Genomic DNA, 18,602 nt, shown 5'->3' on the forward strand with positions numbered 1-18,602 from the left:
GAATGCTGAACTGAAGTCTATGAACAGCATCCGAGCGTATGAGTTGAACTGTATGTGCATGTAACGAGAGCTGTATAACTTATCTCCTACAAACTTATCAATCTTATCAATCACCCCTGCTGTGGACACTTTCTGGAGGTCCAAGTTCCGTATGCTCCACGACCGCTGGACTAAGTGTGTAAATGTAGGAGGAGACTATGTTGAAAAATAAATGTGCTAGGTTTTCTAAAATCAACTCCTTCTAACTTAGGCCACAAACTTATCAATCACCCCTCGTAACTGTCGCTCAAAGTAGCAGACAGGAATGTCTGGAGGAGCTCAGCAGGTCAGGCAGCATCAGGGGAGATGAACAAACAGTTGACGTTTCTGGCCAAGTACCCTTTCTCAGGACTGGAAAGGATAAGAGAAGATGCCAGAATAAAAAGGTGGGGTGGGCAACCCGATCTGCCGAGTTCCTCCACCATTTTGTGCCTGCCGCCCTGGATTCAGTAAGAACTTTCAGAGGCGAGTGGCATTAGTTGGAGTGGCAGGGACTGGGGGGGTGGGGGGAGAAGATCTGATGGGGTTGTGATCGGACGAGCTTATGAGAGACATAGACAGAGTGGGCGGGAAATAGGTTTGAAGAGTCTAATACTAGAGGGCGTGCATTGGAGGTTGAGTGCAAAGGAGATGTCAGGGGCAAGTTTTGTTTTACTCAAGAGAGTGGTGGGTGCCGGAATGCACTGCCTGGGCTGGTGGTAGAGGCCAGAACATTAGGGACTTTTAAGAGGTGTTTAGATAGGCACGTGAATGTGAGGGAAATGGAAGGATATGGACATCGTGTAGACAGAAGGGATCAGTTTAGTTGGTAATTTGATAATTTAATTGGTTCTGTTCCTGTGCTGTACTGTTCCAGGTTCTAAATTGCTGCTGGGGAATTTTTTATTCTGGTAACTTGCAAGTTCAGTAAGTGAGACTGATTGGATATCTCTGAAAGTACAGCATAGCTGTAATGGGACGAATGGCCTGTGATGTTATAGTGGGTTACAGGATCCCCACCAACGAACATACTCCCGTGTGCGGAGACGCTATCGGGAGTTCGAGTGGCTGACCGTCCCTTTGTCATACTCTTTCAGACAAACAGCAAGGCATTCACGGTGAAGACCTCCCGTGTGCGGAGACGCTATCGGGAGCTCGATTAACTGACCGTCCCTTTGTCATACTCTTTCAGACAAACAGCAAGGCATTCACGGTGAAGACCTCCTGCGTGCGGAGACGCTATCGGGAGTTCGAGTGGCTGAGGCGCCGGCTGCAGAAGAACGCCGGGCTCGTGTAAGTATGGCACGGAACGCGACTCCCGTCCGACACTTGATTCTGGGGCGCTTGCATTGGGATCCGATCCGGGGGGGGGGGGGGTGGGTTTGCGCATTCCACGTCATCGAAACGGGCGGTGGAGGCCTGCCGTTCACTTCAGCGGCCGGCACGGCCAAGGGTGAGCTGAGGGGCAGCCCGCAAGTGCCGTCGCGCGTTCCGGCGCCAACATAGCATGCCCGCGATGTTCAACAGAACTGAATCAAGTTCAGGCTTAATATCGTGAAAATTTAGTGAAAATAATTACTACAGTACTGTGTGCAGCATCTATATATATGCGCCAATGCACGGTGCTGCATTTCATGTGTAACCATCAGGTTCGACCAGCGGCGTTAATCAGCCTCCAGCTGATTAACTTGGCCAAACTTGAGAAATCTTGTTCGGGTGGATGCTATGTGATGTGTTTCCTCAGTACTACAAAATAACCAACAGTTCACCATATGCAATTAAATGACTGAGCTTTGTAATTCTTAATTTGACTCTACGGTTAGTAAAGAAAACAAAAAAAGAGAAAGGGCCCGTTCTCATGGAACGTTTATTGTGCGAAGTTGGGGCTCACGGTTTTCTCATCCGTTCGTTCTCCGTCGGTTTCCCACCGGTTGTTGCCGACGCTGGACCCCGTTCCGTCCTGCAATCTACGACTTCCCCGTTCTGGCACCTTCTCTCTTCCTCTTCCGCTGAACAAAGAGCCCGCGGATCCCTCGCTCTCAGGCGCAGAAGAACGAAGAGCCCTCCCCTCGCTGGACGCCTCGCGTTCCGAAACCCCTGTCATCTCCGGTCAGGACCCAAGCACACTGCTGCTACAGCAAAGCCACTACATTAGCAGTGAACCCTTTCCCAGGGCGTTATATTTTTAATAGAAGGAGGAGGGCAAAGCAACAGTAATGACAAAATAGTGCAATGGAAATTCAAGCCCCTTACACAACCCACGCACACATGCACGCAAGCCTCCGATCCAAGATAGGCCACTCCTCACTCCCCAGTCTTAGACTCGCTGATACCCAACCACCAACCTCTATTCCTTCTCCCGGACTCTCAGACCAAAGGCATCGATCGGCCCGCCGTCCTCTGGGGAAGCCGACCAGCTGGAGGAGGTTCGGGTGCAGGCTTCAATGACAGGGTCAGTGGCTTTGCTGAGTCCGTCGCGGCAGCAGGCGGTTCCTCGGCTTGCCCGCCTACCTGAAGACCACATATTCAAGGCACTGCCTCCCTTCGGTCAGTACCGTACGGGTGGCCAGCTTGGCCGACGTGCTCGGGTGTCGGGGGGCAAAGCAGAGCCTCCGGCTGAGCCACGAATTTAATTCGGCAGTGTGGGTTTCCACACTGGGCCTGGGGACATTGGCAGACGTCGGAAGCCCTGATGAAGGGTCTCGACCCGAAACGTCAACTGGAGAAGGGGCAAAGGTGGGTCTCTGACACCTTAAAACCAGTTGCTTCGGGCAGATGGGGCTCATTGGCAACTCGTCTAGGTGGAGGAAAACTCCGATCTCAAACCTCCCGCTGCCTTGTGTCTGTACCCGCTCACGGGGGAAGGCTTCGGGAGTGAACCCCGAGGGGAAAAGTCTAGACCTGGAGTCCCTGAGGCAAAACTATGTTGAGTTCAACGCTGACCGGCAACTCCTGGCGCCAGACTGTATCGGTCTCTGCCGTTCCTTTGGGTTCATCAGCTGCGTGGAGAGGGGGAGCCCGCTACACGGGCAACAGCTCACTCTCCGTATCGTACTGCACTGGCTTGTGTATCCGGACAGCTGGGATGCAACATCCATGTTCGGCCCTGACCAACGGAGGCACTCAGATGCTGCCTGACCTGCTGAGTCCCTCTAGCACTGTGTGTTGCTCTAGATATCCGGCATCTGCCAAATCTCTTGTGCTGACGGACCTAAGCCCGTGGCTTTGCCCAGGCCGGGGGCAGCCACAGATCACAGCCCCAGTGCTGGAATCCCACGGACCCTTGGACCCCAATCACCTCTCCCCAGTTACCCATCGCAAGAACCAGATCATAATACACAGGTACAGAATTTAGGCAATTTGGCCAATCTGTCAGTCAATCGTGGCTGATTTCCTGTCCCTCTCAACCCCATTCTCTCGCCTTCTCCCCGTAACCTTTGACGCCTGGACTAATCAAGAATCTATCAACCTCAGCTTTAAGTATATCCGATGACTTTGCCTCCACAGCCATCTGTGGCAATGAATTCCACAGATTCACCACCCTCTGGCTAAAGAAATTCCTCTTCATCTCTGTTCTAAAGGGACGTCCTTCTATTCTGAGGCTGTGCCCTCTGGTCCTAGACTCCTCCATTACAGGAAAAACCCTCTCCACATCCACTCTATCTATGTCCTCTGGTCCTAGACTCCCCCACTATAGGATCCATCCTCTCCACATCCACTCTATCTGTGGCCTCTGGTCCTAGACTCCCCCACTATAGGAAACATCCTCTCCACATCCACTCTATCTGTGTCCTCTGGTCCTAGACTCCCCCACTATAGGAAACATCCTCTCCACATCCACTCTATCTGTGTCCTCTGGTCCTAGACTCCCCCACTATAGGAAACATCCTCTCCACATCCACTCTATCTGTGTCCTCTGGTCCTAGACTCCCCCACTATAGGAAACACCCTCTCCACATCCACTCTATCTGTGTCCTCTGGTCCTGGACTCCCCCACTATAGGAACCATCCTCTCCACATCCACTCTATCTGTGTCCTCTGGTCCTAGACTCTCCCACCAATGGACATCCTGCTATATATCCAATAGGTTCCTCTCCCCCTTATCCTTCTAAACTCCAGATTGAGAACCATCAAACGCTCCTCATGTTAACCCTTTCATCCCCCCAACCCGATTCTCCAACAAAAATCCAGGATTGGTGTGTAGGACTGGGGAGGCTTTTGATCCGTCTCACAGAAACTCTGACAAAGATTAAAGATTAGCTTTGTTTGTCATGCCTACAACGAAACATGAACTGGGTGCATTTAAAGTGGAGGTTGATAGGTTCCTGATTAGTCAGGTTGTTAAAGGTTACAGGGAGAAAGCAGAAGGAAGGGGTTGAGAGGGATGATAAATCAGCCATGATGGAACAGCAGAGCTGATGGGCTGAATGCTCCACGTCTCATCATTGCATTCTCCTCCGGTGCGCGCTGAATTTTCCCTTTGCTTCTGTGTTTCTAGATCTCTCCCGGAGCTGCCGGGGAAGAGGCCGTTCCTGCAGGTCGGTGACGCTGAAAGCATAGAGAGGAGGCGGCAGGGTCTGCAGCAGTTCCTGCAGAGGTAAGCGCTGCCCAAGTGTGCTCGCCTGCGCGGCTGCGCTCCTGGGACGCGGTGGGGTTCGGATCCGTCGCCGGGATACCACCCGCCAGCTTCTCATACAAGCTTTTGTGCCTTCTGTGAGAACCAGGTGCTGAATTAGGCCATTCAGCCCATTGACCCTGGCTTCTATTCCATCGTGGTTGATTTATTCTCCTCCTCAACTTCTGTTCCCCTGCTCTCTTCATGTAACCTTTGACGCCCTGACTAACTGAGAGCCCTCCATGGCTGTCTGTGGCAATGAATTACACAGATTCACCACCTCTGGTGTAAAAAATACTTATCCTCATCTCTGTTCTGGAGGCTCCTCTATTCTTAAGCTGTGCCCTCTGGTCCTAGACTCCCCCACTATAGGAAACATCCTCTCCACATTCACTCTATCTGTGTCCTCTGATCCTAGACTCCCCCACTATAGGAAACATCCTCTCCACATCCACTCTATCTGTGTCCTCTGGTCCTAGACTCCCCCACTATAGGAAACATCCTCTCCACATCCACTCTATCTGTGTCCTCTGGTCCTAGACTCCCTCACTATAGGAAACATCCTCTCCACATCCACTCTATCTGTGTCCTCTGGTCCTAGACTCCCTCACTATAGGAAACATCCTCTCCACACCCACTCTATCTGTGTCCTCTGGTCCTAGACTCCCCCACAACAGGAAACATCCTCTCCACATCCACTCTCTATTTGTGTCCTCTGGTCCTAGACTCCCCCACTATAGGAAACATCCTCTCCACATCCACTCTATCTGTGTCCTCTGGTCCTAGACTCCCTCACTATAGGAAACATCCTCTCCACACCCACTCTATCTGTGTCCTCTGGTCCTAGACTCCCCCACTATAGGAAACATCCGCTCCACATCCACTCTGTCTGTGTCCTCTGGTCATAGACTCCCCCACTATAGGAAACATCCGCTCCACATCCGCTCTATCTCTGTCTTCTGGTCCTAGACTCTTTCTCCCTATTCGTCCAAACTCCAGTGAGTACAGGCTCAGTGCCACCAAATGCTCCACATACGTTAACCCTTTCATTCCCGGAGTTATTTCTGATGACCCCCCCCCCCCCCAACCATTTCCAATGCCTGCACATCCTTTCCCTGATGGTTGTAACGAGAAGAGCAAACGACTGGCAGCTCTTCAACGACGAATTGGGACGAGTGGCAAACGAGTGCGTCTGCAGATGCTGGAAATCAAAGCGGTGCACACCAAATGGTGGAGGAGCTCAGCATGCCAGGGAAAGAGTAAACAGTCAATGATTTGGGCCGAGACCCTCCAGCAGGTCTGGTATGGCTGCCACTTCTGGCCATTATTCAAGTGCCCTCTAGTGGCTGAGCTGGGAATATGCGAGAGGTTGCATTGATACGGACACAGACAGGAGAGATTCTGCCAATGCTGGAAATGCAGAGTGACACACACAGACACACACAGACACACACAGACACACACAGACACAGACGCACACAAAGGCACACACAGACACACACAGACACAGACGCACACACACTCACACACACAGACACACACACACACAGACACACACACACACACGCACACGCACACGCACATGCACACACACACACACAAAGACACACACATACAGACACACAGAAAGACACAGATACACACACAAACACAGACGCAAAGACACAGACACACAGACAGACACAGACACACAGACACACAGAAAGACACAGACACACACACAAACACAGACGCAAAGACACAGACACACAGACACACAGAAAGACACAGATACACACACAAACACAGACGCAAAGACACAGACACACAGACAGACACAGACACACAGACACACAGAAAGACACAGACACACACACAAACACAGACGCAAAGACACAGACACACAGACACACAGAAAGACACAGACACAAAGACACACACACAGACACACAGAGACACAGACAGAAAGACACAGACACACAGAAAGACACAGACACACAGAAAGACACAGACACACACAAAGACACACACACAGACACACAGAAAGACACAGACACACACAAAGACACTCACTCACTCACTCCTGGAGGCAGTCAGCAGCTCAGGCTGCATCCATGGAGAGGGATCAAGAGACTGCGTGTCTGTGAAGACTGCAAAGGAAGGGGGGAAGATGTCGGAATAAGGAGGTGGACGTGTCCTCTTCTCATTGCTACCATCAGGGAGGGGGTACAGGAGCCTGAAGACACAGATTCAACGATTCAGGAACAGCTTCTTCCCTTCTGCCATCGGGGAGGAGGTACAGGAGCCTGAAGACACACTCTCAGTGATGCAGGAACAGTTTCTTCCCCTCTGTCATCAGGGAGGAGGTACAGGAGCCTGAAGACACACACTCAGCGATTCAGGAACAGCTTCTTCCCCTCTGTCATCAGGGAGGAGGTACAGGAGCCTGAAGAAACACACTCAACGATTCAGGAACAGCTCCTTCCCCTCTGCCATCAGGGAGGGGGTACAGGAGCCTGAAGACACACACTCGACTATTCAGGAACAGCTTCTTCCCCTCTGCCATCAGGGAGGGGGTACAGGAGCCTGAAGACACACACTCAGTGATTCAGGAACAGCTTCTTCCCCTCTGCCATCAGGGAGGGGGTACAGGAGCCTGAAGACACACACTCAGCGATTCAGGAACAGCTTCTTCCCCTCTGCCATCAGGGAGGAGGTACAGGAGCCTGAAGACACACACTCAACGATTCAGGAACAGCTTCTTCCCCTCTGCCATCAGGGAGGAGGTACAGGAGCCTGAAGACACACACTCAGTGATTCAGGAACAGCTTCTTCCTCTCTGCCATCTGATTTCTCAATGAGCATTGAACCCATGAACTCTCCCTCACTACTTCTCTTTTTGCAATAATTATTTAATTTAACTTGTGCATATATATTTACTGTCATTTAAGGTTTCTATTATTATGTACTGCAATGTACTGCTGCTACAGAATAACAAATTTCGGAGCAGATGCCAGTGATATTAAACATGGTGGTGGGTGGATGTGGGATAAGGGTCGAAAGGTTGGAGACGGAGAGTTGTGTTGCTGTAAGAGTCACTGGACTCCCGTCGAAGAGAAGGTTTGAACGGGGAGCGGGAAACCAGAAAGGCAGGGGATCCTGGAGAACCCGCCGCTGCCGACTGTTTTTTTTTCTGTTTTAAGCGCATAGAATGTAGAATTTCAGAATGGTATAGAACTGTAGAGTCCCACCATGTTTGCGCCTGCTGTACGATCAATTTAACTCTAACTCACACACACTCACACACACACACTCACACTCACACAGACACACACACACACACTCACTCACTCACTCACTCACACACACAGACACACACAGACACACTCACTCACTCACACACACACAGACACACTCACACACAGACACAGACACACACACTCACACACACACACTTACACACACACAGACACACACACACACACAGACACACACACACTCACACTCACACACTCACACACACACTCACACACACACTCACACACTCACACACACACACACACACACTCACACACACACACACTCACACACACACACAGACACACACACACTCACACTCACACACACACACTCACACTCACACACAGACACACACACAGACACACACACACTCACACACACACAGACACACACACACACACACACTCACACACAGACACACACACTCACACACAGACACACACACTCACACACACAGACACACACACTCACACACACACTCACACACACACACACACACACACTCACACACACACACACACACACACACACAGTCTCTCTCTCTCACTCTCTCTCTCTCTCACTCACACTCTCACTCACTCACTCACTCCTCCATCCAGGTGGCTAATGTTTCTGTCTCTACCATTACCCCAGCAGCACATTCCACACTCCCACCACTCTCTGTGTAGAGAAACGTCCTCAGGCGTTTCACCAAACCCCCCCCCCTTTTTACTGCCTGTTACACCTCTGGCCTTTCGGGCAGCGATGACGGTCCTCCATCTCCGAGCGCGTTCAGGGCTTCCTTCATCATGTCGGTAGCTTCCTCTCCGTTTTCACTACTGTCGGTCACGCACGTCCCGGGTGGAGACTCGGGAATCCCATCTCACTCAGGTGTAGAAGGATTCCTCATTGCTGTTTCCGTAACAGTTTTGTCGTTGGCTCCCCTGAACCTGGAGGACTGGCCGATCACTCTGTCTGACCTCTACCCTTTGACCCTGTTTGGCACTGCGTGACCCGACCGAGAGCCAGAGCTCAGGGCCCCGGCTCCAGCCAGCGTAACTCTCCGGGTCAGCGAGGTAGGCAGACCTCCGAACCCCTCTGTAAGATGGTGGTCCCCACCTTGGAAGACTCTCCCCTGTACTTCCCTCCATTCGGGTTAAAGTGCTGACCTCTCAACAGGAGCAATAAAGAATGCAGGGAGCCTTGAAAATAATCACACTTGCAAAAAGCTTCGAGGGGCTCCGTTTAGGTCTTTGAGAGAGCACAGAGGGAGGCCCTTCAGCCCATCTAGTCTGTGCCAGGACCACTAATCTGCCTAGACCCATTGACCCGCTCTTGGACCATAACAGCCCTCCCCCATACGCCTCCCACCCATGTGCTTAATACAAACTTCCCTTCAATGTTGAAATTTATCTGGCATGCTCCACTTCTGTTGACAGGTCACCACGGCTTCCCATGATCCTGGTTGGGTTGGGGGGGGGGGGGGGTTTAATCAGGAGCTACACCTTGCCCGAGGGTGACCGGCAAGCTTGCAGAGGGAAGGAGCACCTCTCGCCTCCTCTGGTAGAGACATATCTCTGCCCTGTTGTTCCGCCCCTCAAACCGTCCCTTCCCGCCCGCGTAGACCTTCATCCGCGTGTCCATCAACTGTTCAGTGAGATGTACGCCTCCCATCAAATCATCCCTGATTCCCCTGTGCTCTCGGGAACAACGTTCTCACCTGTAACTTCGGCCCTCAAGTCCCGCCAGCATCCCTGTAAATTTTCTCTGCCTACTTTCAATCTTATTGACATCTTCCCTGCAGGTAGCTGCTGGCAATACTCCAAATTAGGCCTCACCTGCATCTTGCATAACTTCGCCACGGCATCGCCACTCCTGTGCTCAGTGCTCAGGCCAAAGCGCTCCTCTTTACCGCCCACTTTCAGGCAACCGTGGACCCGTACTCCCAGATCCCTCTGTTCTGCCGCACTCCTCGGTGCCCTACCCTGGCGTCCAGCGCGTCCGCTGGCGCAAGCGGAAATCCCTCCTGAAGTCCGCCGTGTCTTCTGTCCGGGTTCGTATTTGCATATGTATTCGCCAACGGGAAGGGGCGACAGACGCGTTCGGGGACGCGAGGAGAGCTTTGTTAGAGCTGGCACAAATGCAGCGCAGAAAGAAAGACGAAATTCTGTAACGGTATGTAGTACCGTACATGGTGACGTATAAACTTTGTAATTTGGTACGCTTGTTGTGCATGTGACGTGCATGTTCTACGTTCTATATGACCCATCTGTTGAGCAGGATAAACAGATAGTTTGTGTTCTGCCTACTTCAATTCAGTTAATCAGGACACACCGGGTCCACTATATTTTAGCCTAATTAACTTTGCCCCAAAGTTTCTCGGAAAGAGTTAAAAACGTATATAAAGAATCACAAACTGAACAACAAATTATGAATTACAGAACAAATCGGAGGACTATCATTACTGTAACAGTGCTATAAAGCTGTATATTAGCTCCTAATAGTTATCAATGGAGGATTTAATCCAGTATAGGCTGCCGTGTTCTTTTGCAGACACCCAGTACAGCTAACGCGCTGCCTTGATGCAATGCTTTGAACGGTTGCCTCTGCCAGATCTTCATTTTCGATGCGAAGTTCCAGGTGATCGTCGATGCCTTTAAAATCTTCGTAGTTTCTAACTTGTTGAAGTAGCAAAACAGTTTAATGTCGCTCCCGACCGTTTCTGTCATTTCTAAGATTAATGTCAATTGCAGGTCACAAGTGTAAAGGAGAGCTGTTACTCTGGATCCAATAGCACAAAGTAAAACGCAACAAGATAAAAAACACGATAATTAAAAAAAAATAAGCCTAAAACTTCGACAAACTGAGAGTATGTCCGTGACGGTGGGTAGGCTGGTGCTGGTGATGTCCTGGACAGTTTTAACTCCCCATTGGCGAGCCTTCCTGCCTGCTGTGGTGAAGCTTCTGAACCGGGCAGTGATGCAGCTGGTCAGGATACCCCCTACTGGGCATCTGTAGAAGTTCTTGTTTGTGTATTGGAGTGTTTCGATTTCTAGTGCGCTGTCTTTACAGGGAAACAGGCTTCCAATATGTTCCTGATATATTTATATTTAAAAAAAAATTAACTAGTGAAACTAGTCAAAACCAAACCAGAATGTTTTAGATTGCTAATCAACTGTCCCCCTGGATGCTTGCGTCTGAGTCCCGTCTTTAGTGTTTGGAAACAGGAGGAGGGGTGATGCATAAGCCCATAAGACATAGGAGCAGAATTAGACCTTTCAGCCCACTGTGTCTGCCTCACATCTTGTGCCAAGATGAGGCCACCCTCAGGGTGGAGGAGCAACTCCTTATACAGTCGGCCCTCCTTATCCGCGAGTTCCGCATGCGCGGATTCAACCAGCCGCGAATCGCGAAAACCCGGAAGTGCTCTTCCAGCGCTCGTCGTTCGAGCATGTACAGACTTTTTTTCTTGTCATTATTCCCTAAACAATGCAGTAAAACAACGATTTACACAGCATTGACATTGTATTAGGTATTATAAGTAATCTAGAGATGATTTAAAGTATACGGGAGGATGTGCGTAGGTTATCGTGGATCAGGATGGAAAAAAAACATGAAGTTCTCTTACTAAGTAATTCGGAACAGGTACATCCGGTATTATTTAGTGTCAGTCAAACGTTTGTCTTAGTATATAGTACATATTTTACCTTTCTATGCATATAAAACACTTAAGAAACGTATGTATTTCAATAATTAAACCACTGCGTTGCTTAGTAATAATTGTAGCTTTCATCGAGGCAGGGCCTTTCTCACTTTATCCTTTAAAATTGTTCTGATTGTTGACCGACTAACTCTTTTCCAATGACCGATGGCGTTTCACCTCTTCCCGATCGCTTTATTATTTCCACTTTATTTTCAGCCGTGATTATTTTTGTGAACAGAAACACTGCAGATTCAGAACTCCGCTGGGTCTTAAAGACCACCGCACTGAGACAGGTTAAATGAGGTCTGGGGTTCCGCTGGGTCCTAAAATCCACCACCCTAAGACAAGTTAAACAAGGGACTTGAGCATCCGCGTTTTTCGGTATCCGCAAGGGGTCCTGGAACCAATCCCTCGCGATAAGGAGGGCCGACTGTATTCCGTCTGGGTAGTCTCCAACCTGATGGCATGAATATAAATTTCTCCCCTCCCCTCTTCTATTCCCCACTCTTCTCACCTGCCTCTGGGTCCTCTCTTTCCCTTTATCCTACAGTCCACTCTCCTCTCCTATCAGATTCCTTCCTCTCCAGGCTTTTACCTTTCCCACCCACCTGGCTTCACCTATTGCCCTCCAGCCCTCCTCCTTCCCCTCCCCCCCCCCACCTTTCTATTCTGGCCTCTACCCCCTTCCTTTCCAGTCCTGATGAAGGGTCTCGGCCCGAAATGTCGACCGGTCATTTATTTCCCTAGATGCTGCTTGACCTGCTGAGTTCCTGCAGCATTTTGTTGTTCTGGATTTCCAGCATCTGCAGATTCCCTTGTGTTTATGATAAATGAATATTTTCTACAGGAAAGAAGTAAGAAAGATTGAACAAGTACTGAGAAAATTTACATGCATGTTGTTGTGTCTGGAGGTCCTGAGTTATAAGAGAAGATTGAATAGGTTCGGACTTTATTCTCTAGAACATAGAAGATTGAGGGGAGATTTGATAGAGGTATACAGAATTATGAGGGGTATAGATGGGGTAAATGCAAGCAGGCTTTTTCCACTGAGGTTGGGCGAGACTACGACCAGAGGTCGTGGGTTAAGGGTGAAAGGTGAAATGCTTAAGAGGCCGTGAGGGGACACTTCTACACTTGGAGGGTGGTGAGAGTGTGAATCGAGCAAGTTTCAACATTTTAGAGAAGTTTGGATGGGGAGGGATATGGTCGATGGGAGTAGGTAGACGGGATGGTCTAGGTGGGCTGAAGGGCCTGTTTCCGCCCTGTAGTTTTCAATGACTATGTAATAATGATTGATAAACTGATTGTCAGTGGTGGCTCTAACTCAAGCGGATTTGGGTGCTGGAACCTGGAGCGCCTGAGGTGGCAGACCTGGAACAAACTGCGGCCTTGACACAAGGTTTCCACCCGAGTTGTCGGCAGATCCTTCCCCACCCACAGGCGCTGCTCTCTCCTTGCTCCTGCAAGAAGCGACAGCAGCCTCAGGACTCTATAAGGCCGCAGAATTAGGTCATCCAACCCATCGAGTCTAATCTGCCATTCGGTTGTGGCTAATCCTGTTCCCCCCCTCCTCAGCCCCACTCCCTGCCGTGTCCAGTCAAGAATCGATCAATCTCTGCCTTAAATACACCCCCAACGACCTGGCCTCCACGCGGCAACAGATTCCACAAATTCATCACCCTCTGGCTAAAGAAATTTTTCCACATCTCTGTTTTGAAAGGGCACCCCTCTACCCTGAGGCTGTGCCCTCTTGTCCTAGATTCCCCCATCACGGGAAACATCCTTTCCATGTCTACTCTGTCAAAGTTGAAAAGGGTTTCAGTGAGATTCCCCCTCATCCTTCTGAATTCCAGAGAGTACAGACCCAGAGTCATCAGACGCTCCTCCTATAGTAACCCTTTCATTCCCGGAATCATCCTTGTGATCCTTCTCTGGACCCTCTCTAGTGCCTGAACATCTTGTCTTAGATGAGGAGCTCAAAACTGTTCACAATACTCGAGGTGAGGCCTCACCAATGCCTTATAGAGCCTCAGCATCACATCCCTCCTCCTGTATTGTGACCTTTTGAAATGAATGCTAACATGGCATTCGCCTTCCTCACCACTGACTCTACCTGCGAGTTAGCCTTCAGGGTGTTCTGCACAAGGACTCCCAAGTCCCTCTGCATCTCAGATTTTTGGATTTTGTCCCTGTTTAGAAATTAGTCCGCACATTTACTTCTATTACCAAATTGCATGACAGTGTATTTTCCAACATTGTATTTCATTTGCCACTTTCTTACCCATTCTCCTAAACTAAGTCCATCTGCAGCCTACCTGTTTCCTGAACGCTACCTGCCCCTCTACCAGTTTTCATATCATCTGCAAACTTGGCTACAAAGTCATCTATTCCATCATCTAAATCATTTGTATACAGCATAAAAAGAAGTGGTCCCAACACCGACCCCTGTGGAACACCTCTAGTCACTGTCAGCTAACCAGGAAAGGATCCTTTTATTCCCACTCACTGCTTTCTACCAAGCAGTCAATGCTCTCGCCATGTTAGTAACTTTCCTGTAATACCATGGGCTTCTAACTTGGTAAGCAGCCTCATGTGTGGCACCTTGTCAAAGACTCACACCACCAGGTTCAGGAACAGTTATTACCCCTCAACCGTCAGGAAGGAGGTACAGGAGCCTCAGGTCCCATACCACCAGGTTCAGGAACAGTCGTTACCCCTCAACCATCAGGAAGGAGGTACGGGAGCCTCAGGTCCCACACCACCAGGTTCAGGAACAGTTATTACCCCTCAACCATCTGGAAGAAGGTACAGGAGCCTCAGGTCCCACACCACCAGGTTCAGGAACAGTTATTACCCCTCAACTGTCAGGAAGGAGGTACAGGAGCCTCAGGACCCACACCACCAGGCTCAGGAACAGTTATTACCCCTCAACCATCAGGAAGGAGGTACGGGAGCCTCAGGTCCCACACCACCAGGCTCAGGAACAGTTATTACCCCTCAACCATCAGGAAGGAGGTACAGGAGCCTCAGGTCCCACACCACCAGGTTCAGGAACAGTTATACTCCTCAACCATCAGGCTCTTGAACCAAAGGGGATAACTCCACTCAAGAGAAAATCTGCAGATGCTGGAAATCCAGAGCAGCACACACAAAATGCTGGAAGAACTCAGCAGGCCAGGCAGCGTGGAGAAAGAGTACAGTCGACGTTTCGGGCCGAACCCCTTCGGCAGGCGGCCTTGCTGAGCCCCTCCCTCATTTTGTGTGTGTGTGACCTCACTCAACTTCACCTGCCCCATCACTGAAATGTCCCCACAGCCAATAGACTCACTTTCAAGGACTCTTCACCTCATGTTCTCAATATTTATTGCTTATTTATTTAATATTATTTCTTATTGTATTTGCTCAGCTTGTTGCCTTCTGCACTCTGGTTGAACATCCAAATTGATGGGGTCTCTTGTTGATTGTGTTATAGTTATTACTGTATTGTGGATTTCTTGAGTATGCCTGCAAGAAAATGAATCTCAGGGTTGTCAATGGTGACGTGTACGTACTTCGATTTAAAAAAAATATTTACTCTGACCCTCTGAGTCCAGACAGCTGATCATCGATATCGTCAAGTTGTTTGAAATGAAAAAAAGAGCAAGAGAGAGAGTTTTTGGTCAGATCGCAAGTACTTTTACCCAGACCGTGTATCCATTTTGGTAACCGGAGCGTGCACCCGTCATTGAGGAGCCGTGTCCAGTCCAGGGGCGACTCTGCAGTCTGGTGGTTAGTGTTTACGGTGCCAGAGATCGGGGTTTGGTTCCAGCTGCTGTTTGTAAGGAGTTTGTACGTTCTCCCCCGTGACGGGCGTCCGTTGCCGGCGGGTCTGTAAGTTGTGGGCTGGCCACATCAGCGAAGCTCGCGTAGCCGCCTCGGAACGTCCTCGGGCTGTGCTGGCTGTTGATTGAATGATGCTTTTCACTGGTTGCATCCGTGACAAATAAAAGCTCATCTTCAAAGTCAGGCACGCTGGAAATACAATCAGCGAGGGGAAAGCTGTTGATGGGGTCGCTGGGCCACAGGCAGGAAATACTGGAGGAACTCGGCACGCCAGGCTGTATCTGTGGAGAAGAGCGAGCAGACGACGCTTCGGGCTGGGACCCTTTGGCGGGACGTTGGTTTTGGCCCAAGACATCGACTGTTTACTCTCCTCCACACGCGCTGCCCGGCCCGCTGAGCTCCTCCGGCATTTTGTCTGGGCTTCCAGCGTCCGCAGGTTCTCTCGGGCCTGCAATGAGCTCACAAGTGCTTTTCCCTGTTTTTGAAATTTATCTCAGAGATACAGCGCAGACCTGCTCAGCAACCCAGCGACCTAAGCCCCCGCCTAATCGCAGGACAGGTGACAGCGCTGAGCCGGCGCGTCTTTGGACCATGGGAGGAGACCCATGCGGTTCACGGAGGGAGAGTGTGGAAACTTCGGTGACCCGCGCCGCTAACAGTTAGCTGGGCGAGCGGGTTACAACTCCTGCCGCTGTCCGTGCGGAACTCGCACGCTCTCCGGTTTCCTTCCACCTTCCAAAGCCGTGCGGGTCAGGGTTCGTAAGTTGCGGGCGTGCACGCTGGGGGTAGACCACGTCGGACTGGGTTGCCCGTCGACACAGACGACACACCGCGCCTTACCTGTACCTGTGACAAGTAAACGTAGTCTCTTCATCTTTTTTAACAGTGTCGACTCATTTGAAATAGACAGAGCGAGGGAGACTTTTTTGGTCGGACCACAAGTACTTTACCTAGGATCTCTGAGCATTTTGGTTACCAGTGTACGCAGAGAAGCAGAGCCCTAGGACTTGGCGAGGGGCCGCCTCCTTGGCCTGTAATCAGTGGCTGCCAGTGAGGCCCCGTGCCCGGTTGAGAAGTCACTTCTCCTGGAGTTTCAGCTGCTGGAAGGCGGCCTTGAAGTTGAACTCCCTGATGGGCGGCCCGTGTGCCACGATCCTGAGCAGGTCCCCGAGCCGCTCGGTGGTCAGCGAGCGGCCCAGCCTGTTCCGCAGCGCCTGCTCCCTGCCGAGCAGGGCCCCCAGCTGGTCGGTGGGGGTGGGCAGGCTGAGGAAGCGCTCGGCCAGCGAGCCCGCCACCGGAAAGGTGAGCCTCTGGCCGAGGGCCAGCCGGCAGACGTTGCGGACGCTGCCGAGGGGGCGGACGCCCGGCCGGGACTCCACGAAGTCCAGGAAGCCGACCAGCTCCTGCCGGCAGCTCATCTCGAAGTGCTCCCCCTCGCCCCGGCCGCCCAGGCCTGACAGGTAGCCGGTCAGGGTGTGGACGTGCCGGGTCTTGGAGTCCGGCGGGTGCGCGGGGTCGAAGACGGCCGTCATGGACGTCACCACGTCGGCGTCCCGGGCCTCCGAGAACCTGGCCCTCAGGTCCCGGGTGAGGTTCTCCAGGAAGGCGGTGCAGATGCCCTCCGCCTCCCGCCGCTGCCGGGGGCCGTCTCTGATCGCCTGCCCCTGGAAGGTGAAGGGGCCGTGGGGCGGGAGGGCGGCCAGGAAGTGCTTCAGCGCCTCCCCGGCGCTGGGCTTGCTGATGGTGGTCACCGTCGACCTCAGCAGCGGGTGGACGATGGAGAAGTCGGGGTCCGGCCTCTGGCAGCTCCTGCCCAGGATGGACAGCTGGTGCAGGACGTCCGCCAGGAGGTGGCTGCAGTGCAGGAACTTGTAGCTGCACAGGGCCTTCGCCAGCCAGGCGCCCCGGGCCGAGCCCCCGTCGCGGAGCAGACAGACGAGCCTGCCGAAGTCGCGGAGGACGGCGTCCACTGGAGCCCTTGCTGCCAGCCACTCGGAGGGGGAACCGTCCCCACCCGGCTCCTCCCGGTGGGCGAGGACCTCCCCCACAGCCTCCGGCCCGTCCCGGCTGCGGGGCAGCTCGGCCAGGTGCGTGTAGATGGAGCGGAGGATCTCCCGGTATTTCACCAGGTAGGGGATTGTGTCGGCCGCTGAAGCCCAGCTGAGGGTCAGCCTGTGGGCCAGGCAGCGGACACAGAGCAGGCCGGGGACCCGGGCCCTCAGCTCGGCCTCCACGCCCTCCCGGCACTCGGCCGAGACGGCCGTCCCGTCGAGCGCCAGCCCGCACATCCGCCTGGAGTCCAGGCCCTTCTGGGCCAGCACCCGGATCAGCACGGCCGCGACCTCCCGCGCCGTGGCCTCCCCCCGCAGCTCCTCCACCGACAGCAGGTAGGTCCGGGGCTCACGGGCTGCCCCGGCCCGCTCGAGTACCCGGAGATACAGGAACGCACGGCGGTCCCGGGGCAGGTCGATCAGGACGCCGAAGCAGTTCAGCGCGCGCGCCCGCTCCAGGATTCCCTGCTCCAGCGCGTCGGCGATGGCCCGCTGAAACTCCTCGATCGGCCGGCAGCGCTGGTGGGCGCTCAGCTGGCCGGCCGGGTCCCCCAGGCCCTGGAGCAGGCAGAGCTCGTTCAGGGCCCCCGCCGAGGAGCTGGGGATCATCTCCTTGGCCGCGAAGTAGGCGTTGCGCAGGAGGGCGATGGTGGCGGCTTGCTCGGACTTGTCAGTGTACCCGGCCGGGACTGCGGAGCACAGAGGTGGATCCTTCCTGCAGCTCTTCTCACCTGAAGGTCAAAACAGAAAGGAAAGCCTGTTCAGTCTGAGGGCCAGAGAGATTCTGCCCCATCTTAGTCAGAGCTCACATCTGAGCAGACTGTCCCGGTGAACGTAATGATTAACCTATCAGGGGCACAATGGCTCTGGGCCTGTCATCGCTGGAGCTGAGAACAGTGATGGGGGCGGGTTTTGGGATCCCACTCAGACCTATCAGATATTCAAAGTCTCAGGTGGGGTGGACAGGGAGAGGATGTTTCCTATAGTGGGGGAGTCTAGGACCAGAGGACACAGATAGAGTGGATGAGGAGAGGATGTTTCCTATAGTGGGGGAGTCTAGGACCAGAGGACACAGATAGAGTGGATGTGGAGAGGATGTTTCCTATAGTGGGGGAGTCTAGGACCAGAGGACACA

General features: G+C 52.4%; 1 protein-coding gene across 1 annotated transcript in view; it reads left to right on the top strand.

Annotated features, from left to right (window-relative positions):
• Positions 1–1,093: 1,093 nt before the first annotated feature.
• The window catches only part of LOC132386157 (sorting nexin-11-like), a gene marked incomplete at its 5' end in the record, with an annotated part of 81,454 nt that continues 63,945 nt past the window's right edge, over positions 1,094–18,602 (top strand). The window contains 2 exons of the mRNA XM_059958448.1: positions 1,094–1,311; positions 4,517–4,615. Coding sequence (XP_059814431.1) covers positions 1,094–1,311; positions 4,517–4,615 — 317 coding nt within the window. The remainder of the gene's footprint in view (positions 1,312–4,516; positions 4,616–18,602) is intronic.

Source organism: Hypanus sabinus, unplaced genomic scaffold (genome assembly GCF_030144855.1).
Source record: "Hypanus sabinus isolate sHypSab1 unplaced genomic scaffold, sHypSab1.hap1 scaffold_1038, whole genome shotgun sequence".
NCBI lineage: Eukaryota > Metazoa > Chordata > Chondrichthyes > Myliobatiformes > Dasyatidae > Hypanus > Hypanus sabinus.